The sequence below is a fragment of the Lepidochelys kempii genome, chromosome 20 (assembly GCF_965140265.1).
Source record: "Lepidochelys kempii isolate rLepKem1 chromosome 20, rLepKem1.hap2, whole genome shotgun sequence".
NCBI lineage: Eukaryota > Metazoa > Chordata > Testudines > Cheloniidae > Lepidochelys > Lepidochelys kempii.
In genome coordinates this window covers 441574-468618 of record NC_133275.1, presented here as the reverse complement: position 1 = coordinate 468618, position 27045 = coordinate 441574, and the positions used below count along the sequence as shown (strand labels likewise).

General features: G+C 48.5%; 2 protein-coding genes across 11 annotated transcripts in view; one reads left to right on the top strand and one right to left on the bottom strand.

Moving 5' to 3' along the window:
- The window catches only part of CERS5 (ceramide synthase 5), a 44198-nt gene extending 28644 nt beyond the window's left edge, over positions 1-15554 (top strand). For 2 of the 4 annotated variants that reach the window (XM_073318481.1, XM_073318480.1), the window contains 4 exons: positions 6769-6897; positions 7223-7329; positions 9553-9709; positions 14278-15554. In XM_073318481.1, the coding sequence (XP_073174582.1) occupies positions 6769-6897; positions 7223-7329; positions 9553-9709; positions 14278-14430 (546 nt within the window). In that variant the 3' untranslated portion in view covers positions 14431-15554. Of the gene's footprint in view, positions 1-6768; positions 6898-7222; positions 7330-9552; positions 11794-14277 lie in introns of all 4 variants that reach the window. The other 2 variants (XR_012155711.1, XR_012155710.1) reach the window with 2 other exon arrangements.
- The window catches only part of COX14 (cytochrome c oxidase assembly factor COX14), a 40142-nt gene extending 18591 nt beyond the window's left edge, over positions 1-21551 (bottom strand). For 2 of the 7 annotated variants that reach the window (XM_073318484.1, XM_073318485.1), the window contains exon 1: positions 3291-16951. Coding sequence is in view for 1 of the 7 variants with exons in the window: in XM_073318487.1 (XP_073174588.1) it covers positions 20823-21002 (180 nt within the window). In the remaining 6 variants the exon portion in view is untranslated. Of the gene's footprint in view, positions 1-3290; positions 16952-20587; positions 21012-21404 lie in introns of those variants that run through there. The other 5 variants (XR_012155713.1, XR_012155712.1, XM_073318482.1 and 2 more) reach the window with 5 other exon arrangements.
- Positions 21552-27045: the final 5494 nt, after the last annotated feature.

The following is a 27045-nucleotide window of genomic DNA, read 5'->3' as shown; positions in this document are numbered from 1 at the left end:
AAAGCAGGTTGATATACATCTTCCTAGCCAGTTTCAGGAAGTACTGTGTTACAAAGCTAGTCACACCTTTGTCTGGGTGGCACTTACCCAAAATTTAACCTGTGAGATAAGATTACTGTACTAAAACCAGGAAAACAATTCATAGAGACGTAACATTAATTGTGATTATCTGCCTGAGTACTACCATCTTCAACGGTCTCTTGATACACACCAAATACTCCTAGAAGATGAAGCCCTGCTAGCAAGTCAGTATTGGTCTACATAAAATGCAGAATCTGATTAGAAATTAAATCCAAACAGTTGAACCAAACAGACACTGAAAAGCACAAAGCTGAGATGGTCATAGCACAAACTGGAGGCAACTTCCTTAGACATTCTGGTCACTGTCAAATAAAATTTCAAATTGGGAGCTTCTCAGTTAAAGCCCCATCAGTACAGATACATTATGCAATCTTGGGAGAAATAAACGGGGATTGGCCATTGTAAAATATTACCCAGGATTTATTAAGAAGTGGGATTGAATTCAGGGGATTATGATGGAGGAGAAAAAGTAGAACATTAGTGGGCAATTATCAAGAAAATAGTCATGAGAGAGTAAATGTGTAAGGTAGGAAGTGAATCTTGTAAGATGTTATCATTTAAATGCTATCAAATCTGTGTTTGAGTGCCAGCCTGGAGTTTCACTTTTCACTGTAATCTTTTAAAATTTTGCTTATGGGTTTTTACTTTTATTGAAATCTGGCTGTGTGTAAATAGATTGCTGTTTATTGTGTATAAATGGTATGTGATGTGACAAGAATCCTGTCTCTCAGACTCCATCCAAGGTGGACGAAACACCATAATTTGTGAATGTCAGTATGAAATGTGGTACTGTATCTAAGGGGATGCTATCAGGTTGAAATTAATAACTTCTTAAATGAAGATTTCCTGTTGCTAATAAGAAAAGGAGTACTTGTGGCACCTTAGAGACTAACCAATTTATTTGAGCATAAGCTTTCGTGAGCTACAGCTCACTTCATTGGATGCATACTGTGGAAAATACAGAAGATGTTCTTATACATACAAACCATGAAAAAATGGGTGTTTACCACTACAAAAGGTTTTCTCTCCCCACCCCGCACCCCCTTGCTGGTAATAGCTTATCTGAAGTGATCACTCTCCTTACAATGTGTATCATAATCAAGGTGGGCCATTTCCAGCACAAATCCAGGGTTTAACAAGAACGTCTGAGGGGGGGGGGGTAGGAAAAAACAAGGGGAAATAGGTTACCTTGCATAATGACTTAGCCACTCCCAGTCTCTATTCTAGATAAGCTATTACCAACAGGAGAGTGGGTTCGTGGGGGGGGGGGGGGGGACCTGGATTTGTGCTGGAAATGGCCCACCTTGATTATGATACACATTGTAAGGAGAGTGATCACTTTAGATAAGCTATTATCAGCAGGAGAGTGGGGTGGGGGGAGAGAAAACCTTTTGTAGTGGTAAACACCCATTTTTTCATGGTTTGTATGTATAAGAACATCTTCTGTATTTTCCACAGTATGCATCCAATGAAGTGAGCTGTAGCTCACGAAAGCTTATGCTCAAATAAATTGGTTAGTCTCTAAGGTGCCACAAGTACTCCTTTTCTTTTTGCGAATACAGACTAACACGGCTGTTACTCTGAAAGCTGTTGCTAATAACTTTACTTTTTAGTTTTGTCATCTAATTTACTTTTGGCTATTAACACTAATTAGTCTTTGCACTTCACACAGTGAAAATAAGAGTGATCAGTTTCACATGTTGTTTAGTCAGTTTTACTTACCTGTTCTTATTCTTTATGTAGCATTTTGGGCCCAGTCACTTAAACTGGGAGTGGACTGCTCAGTGTGTGCTAACACAGTCCCTATCAGACACTTTGCTGGGAGGGCCAGAAGCTTCATCTGACAATGGGGGAAATCAAGCAATTGTTGCTGGAGTATTATAGGGCGGGAGACAGAACCCAGGGGAGTAGGCTTGGTATTGTGGAGGAAAGAGGGTGCTGCAGATGGGTATTATGGGAGGGGAGAGAAGTTTTATGTATGGGTTTTTTCTGCTTCTATCTTGGCCTTTTGCCCTGGGTAGAGACTCACTCTCCATCTATCTACAGCATTACCTAGAAAACAAAGGTTTCCTGAGACAGCTTGGCAGGTAGGGTAACTTTATTAATACCCCTTTTGCAGTGGATATTACCAGCCTCAACAAGGTCAGAGGAAGTTATCATGGGGTTTGATTACGAGATGAGTCTTCCAGCATACTCCCCACCCAAGATGTGGAGGCTGGGTGCAGCTAGGAGATAGGGATGTAAATAGCATTTTCAAAAAGTAACCATTTAAACTATTAAAAGTCTATTAGTTAAATGTTTAACCATTAAGGAGTTCACAACATAGGTGGGGAACGATGGGTGTGGGGGGTGCTCCAGCACCCCCACATTTTATGTGGGGCTCTGCTGCTGCCCTGGGCAGCTGGGACCCTGGGCACGCAGGGCCGGCAGCCAGGACCACAGGTGCCCGGGGCTGGCAGCTGAGTTTAATTGTTAACCGAATACATTATCAATAAGACTGATGCTTATCGGTTAATATTTTACATCCCTACTAGGAAAAAAGAAGTTGTTAAACCTGCCACAAGGGCCCCTCCCAAAGTAAAATGTTTCTTTCCATCAGAGTTCAATTGATAAAATTAATCTCAGTGGTTTGGACTCTCCATGACCTCATTCACACTGGGGATAGGGCCCTTGCTAAAAGACCTTTCATTAAACTCTGATGGGGCTCTTAGCTCATTAGGAGCCACAGACAGACCTTGACAGCTTCTTGAGAGTCGGCTGCCTGTGTGAGTAAAATTATGTAAGAAGTGTGCCCAAGTTTCTAGAACTATATCAGCCCTCCTTCCTGTTGGCTTCTTCCAAGGGCCATGATGCTCTACCCGTTATTGTGAAGGAGGAAAGGCCAGATGCTGCAGTCTCATTTTAGCCTGATTGCTGGCACCTATGTTGGGCACCTCACCCACTGTCTGTTTGAAAACAGCCCAGCTAGTGGACCCTTGCTCCAATGGTAGACTGTGAAATTGCAAACTATTCCAGTAAAACTCAGCCCATAGAAAACAGTGTCAGACAAGACAGAACACTTTGACCCTCCTTAGGTCAGGGTCAATGAGTCAGTAAAAACCTTTTTCTTACTACTTGGGTTACTATTCCCAGAGAAGCTAAATCAACAATCTAAGTAGGTCTTCTCCCGCAGTCAGATATTTAAAGCCTGGGTAACTGGATCTACTTACCTTTTGTTTCTACGGGCCTCTGAACTGTCAATTCTTTTGGTCAGAGATACTTGCTGTTAACTGCCCCTCAAGTGGCTGTCTTTCCCTCTGTGCAGCTAGGTTTTGTTGAACAGATTGGGAAGTTGCTTGGCTGCTCTTCCCTGAACCCCCATGAAGAAGTCTGGCTCTAGGTTAGCATGCAGACTCTTCCCTTCTTGATTCTGATGCTTAGTATCTGAATTGCATAGCTCAGGATTTCAAGTAGTGCTGTCCTTGCTGGTAATGTTCAGAACTTGCTTCATGTCCTGGACAAGTGAGGAGCTTGCTGAGGCATCTGATCTCTGCATAATCATTTCTTTGGCATGTAATGAGAGAAGCCATGTGTCTGTCCCAGGCCATTCAGCATTCAGAATGTGCACTTGCCCCATGCTGGCATCTTGTCACCAAGTGACTGTCTCCTCATCACCAGGAAAGGGAAGACAGTCCCTTTCAAAGGGCTGGGCTGGGACTGGTCCATGCTTAGTGCAGATTCAACTGTGATTAAATTGGTAGGTGACTCCCACATTGTAGGGTAAGCAAATGCTAAGGGGAGAACCAAATAACAAATGAACCTGGAGTTTAGAGGTACGCAGCTGCAGGCAACAGTGCGAAGTTCAGTCTTAATGTTAAGTCTGGTGGCTAGGGAAAGGGGGAAGAATGAAGGATGTGAACGAACAGCTCCAATGCTGTTCAGCGGTGCGGGAGTGAAAATGATCTGTACTGAAGTAGGGAAGAGATGAGTACAGCATGGGACCAGTGTCCCTATGTACCATGCTTATCTGCCAGTGCTGGCGCAGATGGGACAGCAGTGGGACAAATGGCCTGTGTCCCAGAGGAAGAGAAGCTGACAGCCAGGTAATGTTGAAATGAGGGACAGTGCAAGAATAATCTTGAGCTCCTGGAGTACATTCCCAACGTATTGTGGTGGCACACAGGTCATTGTAGTGAGTGTCTTCTAGTCTTCAGCATGTCCCTGGGTGTTACTTTAATTCAACTGAAGAACTCAGGGAGAGCCCCAAGAAATACTTGAATTCCTCATCCCTACCCACTTTCACTGTGTTTGGTCTTGGGGCAATATGAAATTCAGGCAGGGAGACAAGAGTCTGAAAAAAATCATATCTCAACTTTAAACTCTCCTGACACTGTTTTTCAAATCCTTAAAATTATAGAATGTAAACAGTGGTACTATAAATGTTTAAAATGGAGCCACAGAAGGTTCCACAAGTACAAGGATTGTTGATTAGAGAAACAAATGAGAAGTTATTTACTTGAAGGAACCAAGCCTTTTTGCGTAACTTGTTTAAACAGTGAAGTTTGATTTAGTAGCAATCATGTTTAACTAAACCTGGTCTTGATCCATTAAAGGGCTTATACAAAAGAGCCTTGTTAAGGTTGATTTGGGAAATCCCAGGTTTCATGGCTACGTGAGAGAAATTATTGTGTGGAGGTTAAAACCCAGGACAGATAGATCTATTCCTAGCTTTGCCACTGACTAATTTGTGTCTCATTGGGTGAGGTGTTTTACCTCTGAACTTCATTTTCCTCATGTTTAACGTGATATGGATAATACTGCTGTGGGTGGTGTGAAGCTATGCTCATTAATGTATTTAAAATGCTTTGAGAGCTTTGGATAATAAAAGGTCTCATGGGCTACTATATTTACATTGACTGGTCATTAGTATCCATAAAATGGTGACAATCCCAAATGAGGTGTGTGTGTGTGTATATACATATTATATATATATATATATAAGTCAAATCTCCATATTGTAAATTCAGAGCGAGTACTCATGGGTACCTTAGTGCCAAAGCAGGTCAGTTGGATAAAAGTTGGTGCTAACTGGCATTTTCAGGAGCTGTGACATTCACTTGCAGTTGAGCAGCAATCATAGAATCATGGACTATCAGGGCTGGAAGGGACCTCAGGAGGTCATCTAGTCCCACCCCCTGCTCAAAGCAGGACCGATCCCCAATTAAATCATCCCAGCCAGGGCTTTGTCAAGCCTGCCCTTAAAAACTTCTAAGGAAGGAGATTCCACCACCTCCAAAAGATGTGGGAATTATTTCTACCTTAAAAATCAAGGACAAGATTTCCAGTCTTCTCTTTACAACTGAATGCCTCACTGAACAGGATGACCATGGGGCAAAGATGGTAGAAATGATTTAAAAAAATGAATTTGGAAAGTGACTTTTCATCCATGTGAATAGCAGAATGATGGCTGGTCATGATCACTAAAATCTAATTCCACTCTGCCGAGTTTTAGCCATTGGCTTAGTGTTTGTCCTTGGAAAACAAACCGACAGTTCAGAGGAAACCAGCGGTTTATTACTCTTGCTCTATAAAGTGTAAAGTAGAAAATTGTCCCAATTCTTGTATTGACTTTGTCGTCCCGTCTCTCTCCCCCCCCCCCCCCCAAATATTCTGTAACTTCTGGATTTGTTCTGTCCTGAAATACAAAAAGTCAAGCAAGCTATGGTAGATCTTGCAGCCGCAGAAATGGAGAGAGAGAAGCATTTGGGGCATTGTTTTCTATTCATTTTAATAAAGAATTCAGCACTACAGAAGTTGATTAATTCCCCGCTTGAAATGCCTTAACAAAGATGCAAATGCAGGACATAGGTATTGGGGGGCTATGTCAGAAAATTGTATGTGTTGTAGAATTTTAATGGACTGATTTGCTGTTACTGTATTGCCAGGCAGGCCCTGATGCATGGACCACACATGGCCTCTGCTTGCCTTACTTCTGGTGGGCTTTTCCCACTTGATAGCAGTAATAGCAGGTCTATTTCTTGTTACTCAGGTCAGTGATCTCTAGAGTAGACCTTAGGGATACATCTACATGGCAATCAGAAACCTGTAGCATCAAGTCTACAGACTATGGCAGTAAAAACAGCCATGTAGGTATTTTGTCTTGGGCTGAAGCTCAGCCTCTGAAGCCCACCCGCCTCCTTGGATTTCAGGGCTCAAGCCTGAATGTCTGCAGAGCTATTTATAGTGCCACAGCTCAAGTCTGTAGACCCAGGCTCTGATACTCACTGCTGCTTGCCGTGTAGACATATGCTAGCAATGCAGTCATCCCAAAGCAGGGAGAGTCAAAGTGCAGGCCATATGTTGGCCTCTGGAGTTTTACAGTGAGGCCTGCAGATGTACTTATCTTTGCTATGGAGCTGCAGCCCAAGGAGACTACCGTAGGCCCCAGCATGCAATATTCCATCTTGATTGAAGCAAAACTGTTAATCCCGATGCGGCATGCTGGGACCTGTAGTGTCTGTGGTCTGCACCTCCCAAGTAAAGATGATTGTGGCTGAAATCTGCTCTGCTTTTTGCAAACAAGGAGCTTGAGTGTCTGACCTAAAATAACCATATGGCCCTTTTTTTGTCAGTCGTGGTGCCCCTGTTATAAGTGTCTGTGATCATTTGGCTGCCAAAGATCCCTCACATTTCATCTTCCCCTTTCAGGATTTCCTGATCATGTTTGTCCATCACTTGGCTACAATTGGACTCATTACATTCTCCTATATGAATAACATGTTGCGGGTGGGAACTCTGGTGCTATGTCTACATGATGCCTCAGACTTCCTCTTAGAGGTAAGTTTTGCCTGCTGCTTCCTGTCTGAGCTTTGCATCCCTAATGACAAAGGAGCACACTCTTGAGGCAAGAGGATAAAACCTAGCCTCTCCTGTTTCACCCCTCACCCTCCACACACAATCCAGGCTGGATGTCCCAAAAATACACACTGCTGATTCCACTCTGTTGGCTTTCCCCCAGGACATCTCCCAAGTTGATAATAGTCCTTAAATGTTCCAAACTCCTTGGTGACTTAGTGGCTTGAGTGCTCCAGCACTGTTTTCCATATGATCAAATGATTGTGTCTGGTGAATGCTGTTTTAACACTTTTGTGTTTTTTCTCAGGCTGCAAAGCTGGCCAATTATGCTAAGTACCAGCGCCTGTGTGATGCCACCTTCATACTCTTTGGTGTTGTGTTCATAGTCACGCGACTGGGTATTTACCCTTTCTGGTAAGTACCTGGATCTTTCTGAATAGAGTCAAGTATTTGTTCCTTCCCTCCTCTAAAGGCAGTCTTTGTATTAGGGATCCTCTCGCTCATTACAGGCAGCCCCTCAGCATGAAGCTGCAGCCCTCCTAAATGTTGCTTAGGAGCAGAGCTTTGAGGTTTTGTCAGAGTGGTTTCTTCATGTTTTGTCATGTACTTAGAGTAGGAGCACCCCTAGTGTGAGCACAGAGTCAAAAAGTGCAGCTGAATGCCACCCCCAACTGCAGCCTACTCTCCCAGCCAGTAACTCCCAGACATTATACAGATCAGGCTTGTCTACACAGGGAACTAAGATGAATAAAATAAAGGTTTGACGTTAAAGCACCCCTAAACCCTTTGTGGATTTGGAGGGTTAAGCTTCAGTAAAGGCCACTTTACTTCCGACTGAGAGCATTTACCCAGCAATTTAGTGTGCATTAACTTCATATCATTAATAAATTTGTCCAAACTTTCCTGAGTGTCCCGGTGTAGACGAACCCACAGAACCAAAGGTGGTTTAATGTCTTTTGAGAAGATCTTGTAAAAATTGAGATGCCAGTGAGGCATATCCTCTCTGAGGCAAGGTTCTGTTTGTGACGCACTTCTTTATGGTCATCCGAAGTACCTAGCTCCTCTCCTGCTGGTCTCAGATTGTCTGCCCTGACTCCTGTTCTAGCTGCATAGAGCCTGAAATAGGTATTGGGGTATTTTTGAATTTAGAAATCGTAGCTGTTTGTAATTAATCATTCCGTAATGAGATTCCCCTCCCCTCCACGTGGACAAAGTCAGGCTTGGTGGGATCTTGTTGCTGATCATTGTATTTATCCACGTCTTGTTTTCCTAGAGAAGGTGTCTTCTAAGGTCTGCTACACCTGGGTTTGTCATGGTCCTACATCCTTATTTTGTAAACAGCAAGGGCCTACTTTCCATCTCTTTGGGATGTATTTCTGGGGTAGGATAAGCTCCTATTTAGTTTTAGTTTTGTCCCCGAGGCAGAGGCACCAAGGGCCCTTGGAAAAGCATCCCTTTTAATTTTTGTATAGCTCCAAACAAATATAAAAGGGTCTAGATAGGGAAAATGTCGGTCCCCTCTGCCTGCCACAAATTATGCTCTCTTCAGACGGGCGGGTGTTACTGCTTTCCACTGACAAGTGAGGCAATCCTCTCTCTGCTCTTCACTCCATTGTCTGCCATGATGCAGACCACCCTGTCACTCAATGTGTCTTATAAATCTTGAATGTGGTTTCCACTGGCTGTAATGTAATTCCTCAGCTTCAGAGGGAGAACTTGTGAGTCTCCAGTTGCATCTGAAGCTGCTATGCTATTCCACTTAGTACAGGTTCCCTTCCCTGATCAGTGGTATAATGACATGAAACTGCATGCTGATTCCACCACAAGCTGCTGCCTAGGTAACCATTATTTTTAACTGCAACTAAGGCTCTGGATTCCCTTCCTGAAAGTTAATTTCTCACTTTTTCAATAAATGCTGAAAGCATTGATCTTTTAAAAAATCTCTCCGCAATCTACCCTAGTGACTACTTTATAAACAATCAGACTGCTTTATTAAATTCCTTAAGTACTGCCAATAAATCCCAGTGAAGAGAACAATTCCATAACCATCTTCAAGGAGGACCTGGTTTTGACCCACTAGTTGGTTTTCAATTCCTTTGACTTGGGAGAAGGGACAGAGGAAATGGCTAGGAGTAAGGGAACAGCAGCTTCACTGTCAAAAATTCTTCAAAGCCCCCAGGTGGCATTCCTGACCTTTACATGTGGTCAAGATCATCTGTGCATGTGAATAAGGCTCATCTCTCCACTCAATGCCATGTATACATCCAAAACAGCATTGGTGATCCAAGCAATTGCCATCTCTCCCTCTGACGCCATTGTGAATGCTGATCGTACCCTGGAGAAGAGGGTGGAGAGTGGATTTTTATATTTAACCTAAATTCTGAGTCTCCACATCTTCTCCTATTGCTGCTTAGTTCAAGGGACTTTAACTCAAGTCCAGCTTCAGGCCTTTCTCTACTGTGCAAGGGACAGTAGATCAGGGGCATCACACTATGAAAAGAGCAAAGCAATAGAAGCTTAAATGGGACAGATACCTATTGTGTGTCTGCCCAGTCAGCTCAGTTCAGAGTTGAAAACTGGGAATTCTAGTCAAGCAGCAAAGCAGCCAATCCAACAAGCTCCTTGATTTTCTTTTAGGATCTTGAATACTACCTTGTTTGAGAGCTGGGAGCTGATTGGCCCTTATCCTTCATGGTGGCTGTTCAATGGACTGTTGGTAACCCTGCAGGTTCTGCACATCATCTGGTCCTGTCTCATCATTCGCATTGCCTACAAGGCCTTGTTGCGAGGAAAGGTAAGGGCTCCTGTGGCTGGGCTGGCTCCTCTCTCTCTCTCTCTCATAAGCGCTGAGGTGATCAGGGCATCTGTTTGAAAATCAGAGGGAGACGTCTGCATTGTTCAGCGAGGCCAGTGCTGGCTCCAAGGTGAGGGTAGCAGGTTTGCTGTTTCCGTGAGTGACTAACTTCATCTAGGGCTGTCCTGGTCAGTTAGGCTTGGCAGGCTCTAGCACCCACGTGGCCCAAGTGTTTACATTGGGAGGCACACGCTTTTTGATGGTCTGGCCATGCAAGTGAATAATGCTGTCTGGCCTGTTCAAATGCTTTAATGACATCTTGCAGTTCAGTTTGTGTGTTGCTCTGCTTGTTCTGGTAACTTGATCAAGGCTTTTGCCTTCCCTCTTGTGGCAGCTTGAAGACCAATCACTCTCTATGCAGTACGAGGCGGGGAAGGTTGTGCTCCCTGGTTTAATCTGGAGCTGCCATTAGGAGCATCTAAATATCTTGGGGAAATTGTCCATGTTACAAAATCCAACCTTACCGACATCTAGGGTGATGTGAGCTCAATATCTGGAGCTCACTACAGTAATAACCCAGGATTAGGACTGTCGGTGCATATCCCAACAGTGCAACAATGTAATCCAGGTGAGGATGGCAAGGGAGGCTACTGGAAATGTAGTGGGACCTGCTGACAGTGGGCCAGTGGGACTCTGTTTATAGTGTCCAGTTTCAGCCTGCAGAATGTTCTGGTTAGAATGAATGCCTGATGGATAAGGGTGTGGACGGCAGCGCTTCGTGTTAGAGGGGAAGATGCTGCTCTCTGCTGCAGGCCCAGCTGCCTCAGAGAGGCGGTACGTATAAGTGTAGTTCAGTTAGTGTTCGTCCTAAGAGCATACTGTGCTCTCTGACTTGGCGCTCGTGCCTGTCGCACCACTTCACTCAAAGATAAGCATTTCTTGGCCTGTCTGCCACCCCAGCCAACTCCTAGAATAAAAATAAAAGGCCTTGGAGCTTGCCTTTTGGAGCTGCTGTCCTGTCCCCAGCACATCAAAGCCTAGATGAGCTGTTACTGGCCTGTACTCTGATGCTAGTGCTGCTTTTTGGGGTTATACTGGAGTTCCCAGGATTTTGCCAGGTCTGCTTATGGAGGAGCGACTCTGTATCACCAAAGACATGATCCTTGTAACAGTGATGCAAAGTCCTTCCATATGCCTTGAAAGACATGACAGGGAGGCAGCCTGAACTATCTCCTTCTGGCTCTGATGGACATCCAAGGAACAGAAGGAAAATTTCAAGCTGTGGCTTTTAGGTAAGTGCTCTGTGAAGAGGGATGCTTGTTCCAGACACAATCCATGGGCTTCTAGCACAGTTTCTTTTCCCCTGCTGCCTGTAGTTGACGATTTCCAGGCACCGGGGTGGGTGGAAGAGACAAATTCACATGCATTTGACTAGTAACAGGCCCTGAATAGCTTGCTGTCAAGTTCCTCCCTATTGAATCAGTGGTTTTCAGGCCAGTGGCTGAAGGCTGGAGTACTTCAATTATCTTGGATCCTGCTCCCCATTTTTACCCATTTGTGTCATGGCTGGAAGCAGCTTCCTTCAGAGCCAGGCAGTGCTGTTTGATCCTCCACCAGAAGGGGTAGCTAGACAGTAACAGATGTTTGTGCCCCCCTAGCTGTTTGGGAACTAAGCCTGAATCCCACTCATGATTGCATTTTCACTGCCTATAGACTATTGGGCTGGTCTGTTTGTAGGGAACTTGTTTAGCCTAAAGGAATAGTTGAAGCAGTCCTCTGGCAATGTCTGTTGGGGGGAGGGCCTTCTGAGGGGTGGGGAAGGAGCATGTTGCAAGGTGTGTGTGTGTGTGGTCTATTATCATTTGTTGCTGTCTTCCATGGCTGCTGCTAGTTTCCCAGTACAGTATCTGTCCGTGTAGCTGTCCCCACACCTGGAGGTCTATATCTCTCTCCTCTCCTTGCTTTTCTCTCCTGACCAGGTGACCTAGCCAGGAAAGGACTAGACCCTGCCTCTGTACTCTCCACTCTTTTCTCACTCCTTTTCTCTGTGCCAGATTGGAGCTGGACAGTTTCATCCCTTGCATGTAAGTGTAATCTGTGCTGTTGCTTGTAGAGTGGACCATGTGTGTGTCTCTTTCTCTCTGAGCTTTAAGACATAAATACAAAACTGAGAGTCTGAAAAGCTGTTTGGCTTCAGATAGGCTGCATTTTGCAGCTTCCTTTAAACTGCCTGCCTCATTGTGAGTTGCACCCAGGTTAACAAGGTGTGGTTACAGATCACAGGAACCTAAGGTGCTGGTTTGTCTAGTGGCTAGAACAAGGGACTGAGAGCCTGTTCCCAACTCTGCCGCAAACTGGCTGTGTGACTGTCGTTGGCCAGTGTATAAAAAGGGGATACCTGTTTCAGTGCTTGTAACACTGAGGAGATCTATGGATGGAGGGGGCTATAGCAACACAGAGAATTATCTTTAGTTCTCACTTAAGAAAAACCAGATGGTGGAAAAATACTTTTCTCAAATGACTGTGGGACTAAAGCAGAATAACATCTAGGGGTTTCTGTTTCCTTTCCCTGGCCAGTTGAATTGCTAAAATGGGGTATGGTAGGGGAAGATAGGGAACCTCCAGCTGCAGAGGGGTTTTGGCACCTCCTAGGTTAAGTTTGCACATGCAGCTGGCCTGGTGAAACCCAGCCTGGAAATCATTAACTGGCACTGGCTTTCTGCCAGATTTTTCCATTTGTCAGGAAACTTGCTCTCTGAGTCTGTATGCCAACTCAGAGTAGGCAGGGCTGATCCTGATCCTGATCTTTGGTGGAATGTGTTAGTCACTGAGAAACTGCTTGCCCACCGTATACTTGGGGGCTGTTAGTTCCAGACTCACAGGTACAGGGAGCTTGTCTTGGGCTGTGCAAGGGTAGGGAAGTGCTCTATACAGGCAATGGGGAAATAGGGAGACAGCTCACCTCTTGCAGCACCCATGCCTTTATAGCCGTGGCATTTAACCAGTTACTGGGTTACTTGTGTATGATTAAATCTGAGTTAGTGAGCTTTTCGCATTGTTGTTTGCAGTGTTGTAGCTGTATTGGTCCCAGGATGTGTGAGACAAGGTGGATGAGATAATCCTTTATTGGACTGACTGCTTTTGGTGAAAGAGACAAGTGCTTGAGCTCCACAGAGCTGCTCATCAGGTCTGGTCATCTCTGTGGAGCTTGAAAGTTTGTTTCTTTCACCAACAGCAGTCAGTCCAATAAAAGATATTTCATCACCCACCTTCTCTTTCACACTGTCATGCATCATTTGGCATTATACTGATGATACACTGCCCCCTTGTGGTAAACTTTAAGGAGCGAATACCATGAAATTGCATGGCTGACTTCTCTAGTCTTCAGACTTTGAAACCTGACATTTCAGGTTTCAGAGTAGCAGGTGTGTTAGTCTGTATTCACAAAAAAAAAGTATTTGTGGCACCTTAGAGACTAACAAATTTGTTAGGCACAGGTGCCACAAGTACTCCTTTTGTTCTGAAATTGTACATCAAACTCTCTCCCCGGCCAATACCTTGTAAAGCACGGGGAGAGATTTTGGAGGATTCTAAGCTTCACATGCAAACTAGACAGATCCTATGATCATAAGACCTAAGAGTGGCCATCTGTAGAGATGTAAATTATAAAGGCTTTCTGGTTATAGATGCTTTCTGCATTCCTAGTGTCATCTGCATGACTGTAAATTAACCTTTCCCTTCTACAGACCACCATTCAAATGTATTTTGGCTCACAAATTAAGAGTTTGATGTGTACACCCATTCCTGAGAAGAGGGGTTCCCAAAATGTGGTCAGGATACCACTGGTGGTACATGCGCTTGACGTTTCATCAATGCACTTCACAATAACTTTTTACAAAGGTGGTACATGAATCAAAGTTTGGGAACTGATGCCTTAGATAACTAACCCACTGTGTAGTTCTCTGTAAACAGGCTCTAAAGAGGGAAGCATCTTATACAAATGGTGATGTGCTAAATGGGGCCAGTTCCTTTTTGAAATAAAACATCAGTACTCTTTTGAGCAAACCTTAAAAACAAACAAACTCATCCCTTTAGAAACTAAAACTGATTACCAAAAGGTGTCTGAACAAGCTGGTAACTCATAATTTAGTACTAAAACAAATATTTCTAATTTGCCATTTGGAAAGGCATCCTTTATAATCTGTGCTATAATTTAGCTACTGGAAGAAGTATCAAACAGTGATATATTGCTATGGGCTCCTTCCATGGATCTGAAATCACTTCAACACATCCATGTGAAGAGAGCTATAATACTGAACTGGAAGTGCAAAAGTTAGCTTGGCCAAAGCTGTACATCATCATCATCTCTTGACTTGGTCCCCTGTTCTGAATTCTGTACCATGCTCCCTATATGTGGTTGGAAGGTCCCACTTGTGGGGTTCAACTTTAAATAATTCAAAGAATCTAATACGGGGGAAACTGATCAGATAGACAAGACCTCTCAAATAGCTGTTCCCTATGAATTTGTAATCTTTCTTCCACCTCTGCCTTTGATTTTAAACTTTCAGGTATCAAAAGATGATCGCAGTGATGTAGAGAGCAGTTCTGAAGAGGACGACATGACTTCAAATAGCACAAAAGGAATCTTCAGCACTTCAAGCAATGGTGCCAATCGGATTAATGGTCATGTGGCTAGTGCCCAATGGGCAGAAGAGGAGTAATGCTGGGGGAGGCCTCCAGCAAACATGGACTTGGGTCTAAATATCTAGATGTGTTGCACTCCACATTCCTAAGTGATCTTTAATCAAGATACCCCTTCCCTCAAAAAACATCCATCAACTCTGAGATGGGCACAATCCAGACCAGTCTAAGGTTTCACACCACAGAAGGGACCGAACCGAGCCAATTACTAATGCAAAAACAAAGATGCAAATTTAACTTTTAAGAATATAAGCCATTTTGTATTTAATAGTCCCATCTCTAATATTATTTGCAAAAGTATTTTTGTGTGACAAACTGGTTTTTACTAGGATCAACTCAAGCTTGATGGAATGAGTTTGGGCTGGGATGGACATTGACTGTGGACTGGTTAAGGTACCATTCCAAAAATGTTTCTTGACCCAGTGCAAGTTCAGTATGTTTTCTTGCTGCATTCCAGGATCCATTTAGATTGTGGTCTGGTATCACCCAGATACATCATGCTGTAAGCTGTAGCACAGAGGGTTTTTTAAATCATTTATAAATTATCAGTCCTGCTGTGACTCTGTGTTACAGCCATGCATTGAATCGGATTGTGATGGACAAAGAGTGTTTTAACTTGCCATTGGGATGCTATGTGCTAAAGAGAGTATAATTTATAATCTGTGCTGTTAAGACGGACCAAGTGGTATTTGATGCCCATCCAAAGTCTTAAATACAACCTAAAAAATGTTGCACGCCTGACCTTAATTTAGAGAAATATCACAGCACATGCATACCTGCAGCTCATGTGAATTTTAAGACTTTTTTACAGGAGTTACAGGCTATGGTTGGTGAGATTTATAAGACAGGACATTAGCCAAAGATGGAGCAATGCTCGTGGGTTATATTAACTTTCCACACAGGCAGAGATTGCAGCCCTGCCTGTGTGTTTTTAAAGACAGAAGTGAGCATTGCTGCAGCTGCCTTTCCACACCACTGACTTTGGAAATCAGGACAGCAGAGGCTTTGCTTCTTTCTTTACTCAATGGTACTTCAGGGGCAATGGAAGACACCTGAGTGTCATAATCATGTGCAGAACTTCAGAAATTTGAGTTATTTTATACAATTGTTTACTCTTATCTGATTAAAAAAAGCTTCAGAAATTTGTTTGACTTGCATTTTTTCTGCATTTCTCTAAAACAGCAGCTCCTGCTCTGTAAACTTCTCTCACCTTGATGTATTGGAGGATTGGGCCAAACGAAATCTGATGAGGTTCAATAAGGATAAGTGCAGGGCCCTGCACTTAGGATGGAAGAATCCAATGCACCGCTACAGACTAGGGACCGAATGGCTAGGCAGCAGTTCTGCGGAAAAGGACCTAGGGGTGACAGTGGACGAGAAGCTGGATATGAGTCAGCAGCGTGCCCTTGTTGCCAAGAAGGCCAATGGCATTTTGGGCTGTATAAGTAGGGGCACAGCGAGCAGATCGAGGGATGTGATCATTCCCCTCTATTCAACATTGGTGAGGCCTCATCTGGAGTACTGTGTCCAGTTTTGGGCCCCACACTACAAGAAGGATGTGGATAAACTGGAGAGAGTCCAGCGAAGGGCAACAAAAATGATTACGGGTCTAGAACACATGACTTATGAGGAGAGGCTGAGGGAGCTGGGATTGTTTAGCCTGCAGAAGAGAAGAATGAGGGGGGATTTGATAGCTGCTTTCAACTACCTGAAAGGGGGTTCCAAAGAGGATGGCTCTAGACTGTTCTCAATGGTAGCAGATGACAGAATGAGGAGTAATGGTCTCAAGTTGCAGTGGGGGACGTTTAGATTGGATATTAGGAAAAACTTTTTCACTAAGAGGGTGGTGAAACACTGGAATGCGTTACCTAGGGAGGTGGTAGAATCTCCTTCCTTAGAGGTTTTTAAGGTCAGGCTTGACAAAGCCCTGGCTGGGATGATTTAACTGGGAATTGGTCCTGCTTTGAGCAGGGGGTTGGACTAGATGACCTTCAGGGGTCCCTTCCAACCCTGATATTCTATGATTCTATTGAGCAAGTTTAGCATATAAGAAAGAAATCCTATACACTGCAGAAAGTTGTTGAATTGCTCCTGAACTAGTGAACCCCCCTAATACTCTAGGCAGCATGGTGCCAGTAGGGACTGCTGTCTCAAATGAGAGAGAATAGTGTTTAAGATTCAGTGCTTCACTTAAGTGCCAGCTATGGTGCTCTGACTATAGGTCAAACGAGCTTTAATCAAGTGACAGGCTCTTCACAAACATTTTGTAAAATTATTCACTGTGTGCAAAGCTGGACACATTACCTCCATGAATATTCATTATTCCTAGCTCCAATAATTTCTATTCAATGTCCCTAAATTGCCCCAGAGTTAGGGTTCTTTTGCTACAGATGTATGTGAGTAGAACACATAGTGAAAGTTTAGCAAGGTACACTATGTCTAGTATGGCCAAATACTTTTCCAAGTAGCCTTTGCCAAACCTACTTCCACTTCATACTGTCTTGAGAAATACTTACACATCCTGCAATTACTATTAAGGAAACACTAGCAGCTGTGGCTTACCTGTTTTATAGCACTGTTACTCTAGTAGCATTGAGATAAAACAGTCCAAAGCAAAGTTCAGACTGCACCAGGCCCTCTGTCTGTTAGGCTTGGTGTTGAGACCAAAATCTACAGCAAACTCCACTGTCCATAATTTTTTTTTCCAACTAAAGGAAAGTTCTTGTAGGAATTTGCTTAGTCTATTTTCTACTTTTAATCTCAAGCCTGTCCCCAGAACCGTCTAACATTGAAATGAAACTCTAAGCTTGTGGAAGTGAGCATCTGGCCATGGGGAGGAGGACACACAACTGTTAAATTCATGCATTTCTGGATCGTTTGGTGACTGGAAGACTTTACCGTGGATGTGAAACTATTGTTTACAAAATCTAATATGCTTGGAAGCAGGACTCAGTCCAAAGCTGTTCCAGAAATTTGTTCTCCACTTCCTCAGTTTGAGTCTACACTAAGAAATTAGGTCAGTATAACTCACTCAGCAGTGTGAAAAATCCACCCCCCCCCCCCCAAGCAATGCAGTTAAACTGACTTAACTCCTGGTGTAGACAATGCTAGGTCAATGGGAGAATTCTCCTAGGTTACATCTACAGTACAGCCAGACTCCACTCTCTGAGATTGATTTAATGGGTATAGTGAACACCCACCAAATCAACAGCAGCTCGCTCTCAAGTTGACCCCTGTACTGTATGCCTGATGAGAAGAGTAAGGTAAGTCAGTGGGAGAATTTCTCCCCTCGACCTCCGCACTGTGCAGACCCTGCAGTAACTTGACCTACCCAGACAGCTGTTGGGGAAAACAACACAGCAGGACACAGCTTATCTAGCAAGTTCTTGGAATGTATTGGATAATTTATTTCAGAAGGTGGAGAAAGCTACAGGGGGGGAGGCCGTTCTAGATTTGATTTTGACAGACAGGGAGGAACTGGTTGAGAATTTGAAAGTGGAAGGCAACCAGGAAGAAAGTGATCATGAAATGGTAGAGTTCATGATTCTAAGGAATAGTAGGAGGGAAAACAGTACAATAAAGACAATGGATTTCAAGAAGGCAGACTTTAGCAAACTCAGGGAGCTGGTAGGTAAAATCCCATGGGAAGCAAGTCTAAGGGGAAAAAACAATTGAACGACAGTTGGCAGTTTTTCAAAGAGACATTATTAAGGGCACAAGAGGAAATTATCCTACTGTGTAGGAAAGATAGGAAGTATGGCAAGAGACCGCCCTGCTTAACCAGGAGATCTTCAATGATCTAAAACTCAAAAGAGAATCCTACAAAAAGTGGAAACTTGGTCAAATTACAAAGGATGACTGGTTTCAGAGTTTCTACTGAATACATCTGATGAAGTGAGCTGTAGCTCACAAAAGCTTATGCTCAAATAAATTTGTTAACCTCTAAGGTGCCACAAGTATTCCTTTTCTTAAAGGATGTCTATAAACAAACAAGTATGTAGGGACAAAATTAGAAAAGCCAAGGCATAAAATGAGATCAAACTAGCTAGGGACATAAAAGGAAACAAGAAAACATTTTACAAAGACATTAGAAGCAAGAGGAAGACCAAGGACAGAGTAGGCCCATTACTCAATGAGGGGGGAAAGACAAAGGAAAATGTGGAAATGGCAAAGCTGCTTAAAAACTTCTTTGTTTTTCACCAAGAAGGTTGGTGGCAATTGGACATCTAGCATAGTGAATGCCAGTGAAAATGAGGTAGGATTAGAGTCTAAAATAGGGAAAGAACAAGTCAAAAATTACTTAGACAAGTTAGATGTCTTCAAATCACCAGGGCCTGATGAAATGCATCCTAGAATACTTAAGGAGAAGATATGAGCCATTAGCAATTATTTTTGAAAAGTCATGGAAGACTGGAGAGATTCCAGAAGACTGGAAAAGGGCAAATATAGTGCCCATCTATAAAAAGGGAAATAAGGACAACCCAGCGAATTACAGACCAGTCAGCTTAACTTCTGTACCCAGAAAGATAACTGAGCAAATCATTAAGCAATTAATTTGCAAAACACATAAGAGATAATAAGGTGATAAGTAATAGCATGGATTTGTCAAGAACAAATCATGTCAAACCAACCTGATAGCTTTCTTTGACAGGGTAACAAGCCTCATGGATGCGGGGGGGGAAGCTGTAGATGTAGTATATCTTGACTTTAGTAAGGCTTTTGATACTGTCTCGCATGACCTTCTCATAAACAAACTAGGGAAATACAACCTAGATGGAGCTACTATAAGGTGGGTGCATAACTGGTTGGAAAAATCGTTCCCAGAAAGTAATCATGAGTCCTTCACAGTCATGCTGGAAGAGCTTAAGGAGTGGGGTCCCGCAGGGATCGGTTCTGTTCAATATCTTCATCAATGATTTAGATAATGGTAGAGAGAGTACACTTACAAAGTTTGAGGACGATATCAAGCTGGAAGGGGTTGCAAGTGCTTTAGAGGATAAGATTAACGTTCAAAATGATCTGGAGAAATGGTCTGAAGTAATTAGGACAAATGCAAAGTACTCCACTTAGGAAGGAACAATCAGTTGCACACATACAAAATGGAAAATGACTGCCTAGGAAAAAGTACTGTGGAAAGGGATCTGGGGGGTCGCAGTTGCTAAGCTAAATATGAGGCAACAGTGTAATGCTGTTGCAGAAAAAGCAAACATCATTCTGGGATGTATTAGCAGGAGTGTTATAAGCAAGACACGAGAAGTAATTCTTCTGCTCTACTCCGCTCTAACTAGGTTAGAGGTTAGGTTAGGTTGTGTTCAGTTCTGGGCACCACATTTCAGATGTGGTCAATTTGGAGAAAGTCCAGAGAAGAGCAACAAAAATTATTAAAGGTCTAGAAATCATAACCTATGAGGGAAAAATTGGTTTTGTTTAGCCTGGAGAAGAGAAGACTGAGAGGGGACATGATAACAGTTTTCAAGTACATAAAAGGTTGTTGCAAGGAGGGAGAAAAATTATTGTCCTATCCTCAGAGGTTAAGAACAAGAAGCAATGGGCTTAAATCACAGCAAGGGCACTTTAGGTTGGACATTAGGAAAAACTTTCTAACGGACAGAGTAGTTAAGCACTGGAATAAATTGCCTAGGGAGATTGTGGAATCTCCATCATTGGGGATTTTTAAGAACAGGTTGGACAAACACCTGTCAGGGATGGTCTAGATAATACTTAGTCCTGCCTTGAGTGCAGGGGACTGGACTAGATGACCTCTCGAGGTCCCTTCCAGTTCTACGAGTCTATGTCAACTCCAGCTACGTTATTCATGCGTAGCATAGGTCAACTTACTGCAGTAGTTGAGACATAGTCCTATTAACCTAGCTACTGCCTCTCAGGTAGATTACCTATGCTGCCTGGAGAACCCCTCCAATCAGTGTAGGTAATGTCTCCATTGAAGCATTATAGGGATACAGCTACAGTGTTTTTAAGTGTAGACAAGCCCTCAGTCTCCCTCAACCTGCGGCTATTCAGTTTGCTGGCCTGGAAGTGGATAATTTTAGAAGAATGGCATCAAGGCAGACACCCCCCCCCCCCCGCCCGGGGTTTTGAGTAAAATTGTGTATTGATGTTGATTTAACTGACTTACTCCTCCACTCAGGTGGTTCTAGTCACATACTGACAAGAGGAGAAGTAAGTAAAATATTTAATCACGTGATCAAAACAGATGCTTACACAGAGTTACTTTGTAACGTCTCTCTAGTGCAGAAAATCTCCAGACACGGTAGTGTGCCTGAGGAAAACCCCAAGTGATCTAAGCTAGCCCTCATTTGTGATCGGGAAGGGTTGCACGTGCTACCTGGTTACTGCAGCAGGCGTAATCTCAACCTAGCCTCTGGCCAGGCAGCCGGCCAGAGAGCAGGACTCAGTCCTCAACGACCCCTGTCTTTAGCTGGTTCTGGTCAGGCGGCTTCAGGGCTTTCTGGCGCTGGAAGTAGCGGTAAACCCTGGCGCTGCAGAGATAGCCCCCGTAGGCGGTCAGAAGCATCATGGAGCCGGAGAAGGCCTTATACCCAAAGTCCGCGAGCTGCTTGGCGGAGGCCATGCTCGTCCCCTGGAAAACACAAGGCCGGTCTCAGCCGCGGGTGCCGCGGCCCGCCGAGGCCTGGCGGCCAGAGCCCGCGGGGCCCAACGCGCTTCGCCCGGGAGAGCGCAGGCCCGTCCCCTCCCGCGGCGAGCCCGGGCCCGTCCCCTCCCGCGGCGAGCCCGGGCCCGTCCCCTCCCGCGGCGAGCCCGGGCTCGTCCCCTCCCGCGGCGAGCCCGGGCGTGCCCGAAGCCGGCCGGCCTCCGGCAGGTCCCCGCGGGGCCGGGAGCAGCCCGGCTGCCCATGGCCGCGGGCCCCCGAGCCTCGCACACCGACCGCGGCCTCCCGCCGCCGCCCGGAGCGACCCGACCCGACCCCCCGCGCGCCGAGCGGCAGGGCGGGCCCAGCCCCCGCGACCGTCACCTCCTGCCGGGCGCGCTGCGAGAGGACGCGTCTCGGAGGCCGGGGTCGGCGGCAGTTCCGGGTCGGACGCCTCGCGCGCACCCCGCCCTCAGCCCGGTCACCGTTCCCAAGAGGCGACGCCCTTCCGGTCACGTGTTCCCAGCCGGGCGGCGGAAGTCAGGTGCCGTAGCGCAGGGCGTTCTAGGCCGGTGCATGCTGGGGGCTGTAGTCTCCGTGGGTGTCTGCCCCCCTCGGGCGGGGCGGGGCGGGGAGCAGGGCGATGGGGGAGCCAATGGCGGTTGGGGGGCTGGGGCAGTGACGCGGGCTGTCTCCCCCTCTGCCTGTCCCTGCGTTGCTCAGTAGCCTAGCCGGCCACAGGGCGCCTGGCACGTGACCCCCCCAGTCACGTGCACGGTCACAGGCCCCCCCCCCCCCCCCCCGCAGAGCGGAGCCCCCAGTCCCACGTGCCCCCCTGATGCTCCGGGCCGGGCCCGGCGCGGGGTGGGGGGGGCTCAGAGCTCAGTATCCCCCGCCCCTGCGGAAACCCCGGCACCCCTGGTGCCCGCACCACGGCCCCGCCCCCGCCCGCTATGCCCAGCCCCGGATACCGCCTGAGGGGGCGGCGGCGGCGGCGGCGAGGGGGCCTCCTCCAAACCGCTCAGCCTGTGCCGGGGGCGCGCTCCGGGGGGGGGGCCGCGCTCCAGGGGGGGCGCGCTCCGGGGGGGCCCGCGCTTGGGGGGGCGCGCTCCGGGGGGGGTTGCGCTCCGGGGGGGGGGCGCGCTCCGGGGGGGCCCCGCGCTTGGGGGGGGCGCGCCTCCGGGGGGGCCGCGCTTCGGGGGGGGGTGCGCTTTGGGGGGCCGCGCTTCGGGGGGGCCGCGCTTGGGGGGGGCGCGCGCTTCGGGGGGCGCGCTCCGGGGGGGTGCGCTTTGGGGGGGCGCGCTCCGGGGGGGGGGCCGCGCTTGGGGGGGGCCGCGCTTCCGGGGGGGCGCGCATCCGGGGGGGTGCGCTTTGGGGGGCCGCGCTTCGGGGGGGGGGCGCTTTGGGGGGGGCGCGCTCCGGGGGGGGGGTGCGCTTTGGGGGGGGCGCGCTCCCGGGGGGGGGGCCGCGCTTGGGGGGGGGCGCGCTCCGGGGGGGGGCCTGCGCTTGGGGGGGGGCGCGCTCCCGGGGGGGCCGCGCTCCGGGGGGGGGCCCTGCGCTTGGGGGGGGCGCACTCCGGGGGGGGGCCCTGCGCTTGGGGGGGGGCCCGCGCTCTGGGGGGGGGCGCGCTCCGGGGGTGGCCCGCGCTCTGGGGGGGCGCGCTCCGGGGGGGGCCGCGCTCTCCAGCCCCCCCCTCAGGGCACCCGGCTCCGAGGCTGCTTCGGTGCAGGGAGCGGGCGGGCGCGGCAGCGCGGAGTCGGGCTTGGGCGGGCTGCAGCTCGCGAGCCTCCGGGTCCCCTCGCGGACACAGGCGGGCCCGGGAACACGCGAGCCTGCAGCGGCCGCCGCCCGGTGCCCGCTGGCTCCCGCCCAGCCCCGTCACCCGGGAGTCTGCCCTGCTGCGACCGCTCCTGCCCCAGCCTCCCGCCCCCGCTCGTGGGGCAGAGCCCGGGGTCCGCCGGGGTCCGCCCGGCTCCGTTCGCCTCCGCTCCGCCCCTCCACGGGCTCCTTCCCCACGCGCCTCCCACCGTGACTCTACCCCCTGCCCCCCCCCGCGCGACATCAGCTGCTACCCCCTGCCCCCCCGCGCGACATCAGCTGCTACCCCCTGCCCCCCCCGCGTGACATCAGCTGCTACCCCCCTGCCCCCCCCAGTGTGACATGAGCTGCTACCCCCTGCCCCCCCGCGTGACATCAGCTGCTACCCCCTGCCCCCCCGCGTCGACATCAGCTGCTACCCCTGCCCCCCCGCGCGACATCAGCTGCTACCCCTGCCCCCCCGCGTGACATCAGCTGCTACCCCCCGCCCTCCCGTGACATGAGCTGCTACCCCCTTGCCCCCCTGCGACATGAGCTGCTACCCCCGGCCCCCCCCGCGTGACATCAGCTGCTACCCCCCTGCCCCCCCACGTGTGACATCAGCTGCTACCCCCTGCCTCCCCGCGTGACATCAGCTGCTACCCCCCGCCCCCCGTGACATGAGCTGCTACCCCCCCTGCCCCCCCCGCGTGACATCAGCTGCTACCCCCCGCCCCCCCCGTGACATGAGCTGCTACCCCCTGCCCCCCTGCGACATGAGCTGCTACCCCCTCTGATCCCCCCCGTGTGACATGAGCTGCTACCCCCTGCCCTTCCAGTCTGACATCAGCTGCTACCCCCTGCCCCCCCACGTGACATCAACTGCTACCCCCTGCCCTCCCGCGACATGAGCTGCTATTCCCTGCCCCCCCCCCCCCGTGACATAGAATCATAGAATATCAGGGTTGGAAGGGACCCCAGGAGGTCATCTAGTCCAACCTCCTGCTCAAAGCAGGACCAATTCCCAGTTAAATCATCCCAGCCAGGGCTTTGTCAAGCCTGACCTTAAAAATACCTAAGGAAGGAGATTCTACCACCTCCCTAGGTAACGCATTCCAGTGTTTCACCACCCTCCTCGTGAAAAAGTTTTTCCTAATATCCAACCTAAACCTCCCCCCACTGCAACTTGAGACCATTACTCCTTGTCCTGTCCTCTTCCACCACTGAGTATAGTCTAGAACCATCCTCTCTGGAACCACCTCTCAGGTAGTTGAAAGCAGCTATCAAATCCCCCCTCATTCTTCTCTTCTGCAGACTAAACAATCCCAGCTCCCTCAGCCTCTCCTCGTAAGTCATGTGTTCATGAGCTGCTACCCCCTGCCCCCCCGCGACATGAGCTGCTACCCCCCTGCCCCCCCACGTGTGACATGAGCTGCTACCCCTTGCCCCCCCATTTGACATGAGCTGCTACCCCTTGCCCCCCCATGTCTGACATGAGCTGCTACCCCCTCTGCTCCCCCCACGTGTGACATGAGCTGCTACTCCCCTGCCCCCCCCAGTGTGACATGAGCTGCTACTCCCTGCCCCCCCCACGTGTGACATGAGCTGCTTGCTTGTCTCCCGCACACAGTAGCATACCGTGCTTTTCCTGTGGTCCGCAACCCTCCCATAAAAAGGAAAGGAGTCCTTGTAATTTGTTCGTCTCTAAGGTGCCACAAGTACCCCTTTTCTTTTTGTGGATACAGACTGTTACTCTGAAACCCTCCCATACTCACCTTTCTGTTGTTCATGTGAGCCCCTCACAGCACTCACATTAGATGTATTGGGGAGGAGAAAGAGGACAAGGGACTTGTATTCCCCTAAGGTAAGTTTGCACAGCAGCAGGTCTGTTGAGGCTGCAGCCTGCTTACCGCCGAACAGGTGTCCCTCTCACAATAACACAGCACAAGTCACCTGTCACCTGTCACAGAGTCCCCAGGCGATGCTCTGGAACTGCTCCCTACGAGGCCAGGCAGGACTCTGGGGGAGTCTCCTCTCTGGGAGCAGCCTGTCTGCGGGACACACAGCTCCCCTGGCTTCCACCTTCCTGGGTCTGACCTCGGAGCATTCAGCATCCTCTGCCCCATGGCGCTCTTCCCCCAGCGAGTCCACCCAGGCAGGGGTCCTGGGGAAGCCAGAGGGTCCTGCACCCCCAACTCCGCAGTCAGACAGGACTCTCAGCCAGCCAGTAAAACAGAAGGTTTATTAGACGACAGGAACATGGTCTAACACAGAGCTTGTAGGTGCAGAGAACAGGACCCCTCAGCTGGTCCATTTTGGGGGGCAGTGAGCCAGACAACTCCGTCTGCCCTTCACTGCATGTCCCCAGCCAGCCCCAAACTGAAACTCCCTCCAGCCCCTCCTCCTCTGGGCTTTGTCCCTTTCCCAGGCCAGGAGGTCACCTGATTCCTTTGTTCTCCACTCTTTAGATCTCACCTTGCAGGGTGAAGGGCGAGGCCATCAGTTGCCAGGAAACAGGGTGTCGGCCATTCTCTGTGTCCCAGACCCCTGCACACACCTGCCCTCTAGGGCTCTGCAACAATCATACACCCTTATCCCACCCCCTAGATACTTAAGAACTGCATAGGGGAAACTGAGGCATCCCCACAATATTCAGAGGAAACATTAAGAACAGTCCCGCTTCGTCACAGCACCCACAGTTGCTATGCTGCCAGGATGCCGACTGAGCTCCTCCAAAGGGCCAGCAGCAAGGATATATGCTCACTGCTGCTAGCCCTGCAGCCTGAGGGCTAGCACCCTAGTGCTGGCTTCATAAAAGTTTGCTCCAACTTGAAAGTCCCTCGGCAGCCACAGACAAACTGAGAGTGGAAATGCTTAGGCTGCTTCCCTGCTTGCTTCATTTCTGGGTCTGCTGGCAAGTAAAGATCCCCCCCCCCCCTGCACCTGGGATCAGAACAGATGCAGCTCTTGGAGCCGCACTGACATCCAGAGTGCCCTTTGACGTGTGCTGTGTCTGCAGAACATAACTCCAAATGGCAAAGGGGAGACTTTTTATAGCCAGTGACCTCCAGCAGCTGGGCAGGGCAGGGGAGGGGAGCTTTTCCCCACGAACAGTGAGGCTCTCCAGAGACAAGCTCTGCCCATCCTTGCCCAGGGGATTTGGGCTCTGTCACACCTGCAGTGAAGTCTGATGGTAGGACCAAGCTAGCCACATCCTAGGTAAAAAGAAAAGGAGTACTTGTGGCACCTTAGAGACTAACCAATTTATTTGAGCATGAGCTTTCGTGAGCTACAGCTCACTTCATCAGATGTGATGTGATCAGCTCACGAAAGCTCATGCTCAAATAAATTGGTTAGTCTCTAAGGTGCCACAAGTACTCCTTTTCTTTTGCGAATACAGACTAACACGGCTGTTCCTCTGAATCCTAGGTAAAGCTGCTCAGTGCTAGCACATCAAGTTCAGCCCTCGCTACTAAAAATCCCTCCACTACTGGATGTGACAAGGCAACCTGGGGGGATACAGGAAGCACCTACCTGTAAAAGAAGCTGCTGCAGCCACATCCTTACACACACCCTGCCAGCCTGGCATCAGGCACTGCAATATCTGGGACCTCTGGGATCTGGGGCATGCAAGGTCAGGGTGTAAGAAGCCTTGCTTGCAGGGGGACTGGAGAGCAGCTTATGGGGCAGGGTGAGAAGCCATTTCAGAGACCCTCCCACCCCTGCAATGGGCCTAGGCTGGAGTAATTCAGAGGACTGCTCTGGGGGAGACGCTGGGACCTCAGCTGTGGCTGGGTGGGAGAGTCCTCCTGCATATTAATGCGGGATCTCTGATAGAAGCACCTCATGCAAAAAGGAGCTGGACTTCTCAGATCTCCAAGGCAATAGGAGCAGAAAGCCAGCACCAGGACTGGTGTCAGGGTGCAGGGGCGTAAGGTTCTTTCTCTTCTCTGTAGCTCCAGCAGGATCGGGAGGAGGCTGAAGCTGGCAGCCTTCTATACAGTCAGTTCAGTCTAAAGGTCAGAGGGTATCTGGAGAGAATGAGCATCTAATAAAAGGCACAGAGTGACAGTAGTATCAGCAGATTAAGTTCCCCTGGCTAAAGCTTGGTGGGAGGGGGATTGGAAAGCTCACTTAGGACAAGGTGTGTTTTACAGGGAGGCAACCCAGCTGGAGGTACTTGGACAAGTTTTTGCTAAGAGGAACCAGCGGTCCTGGGGGAGAACAG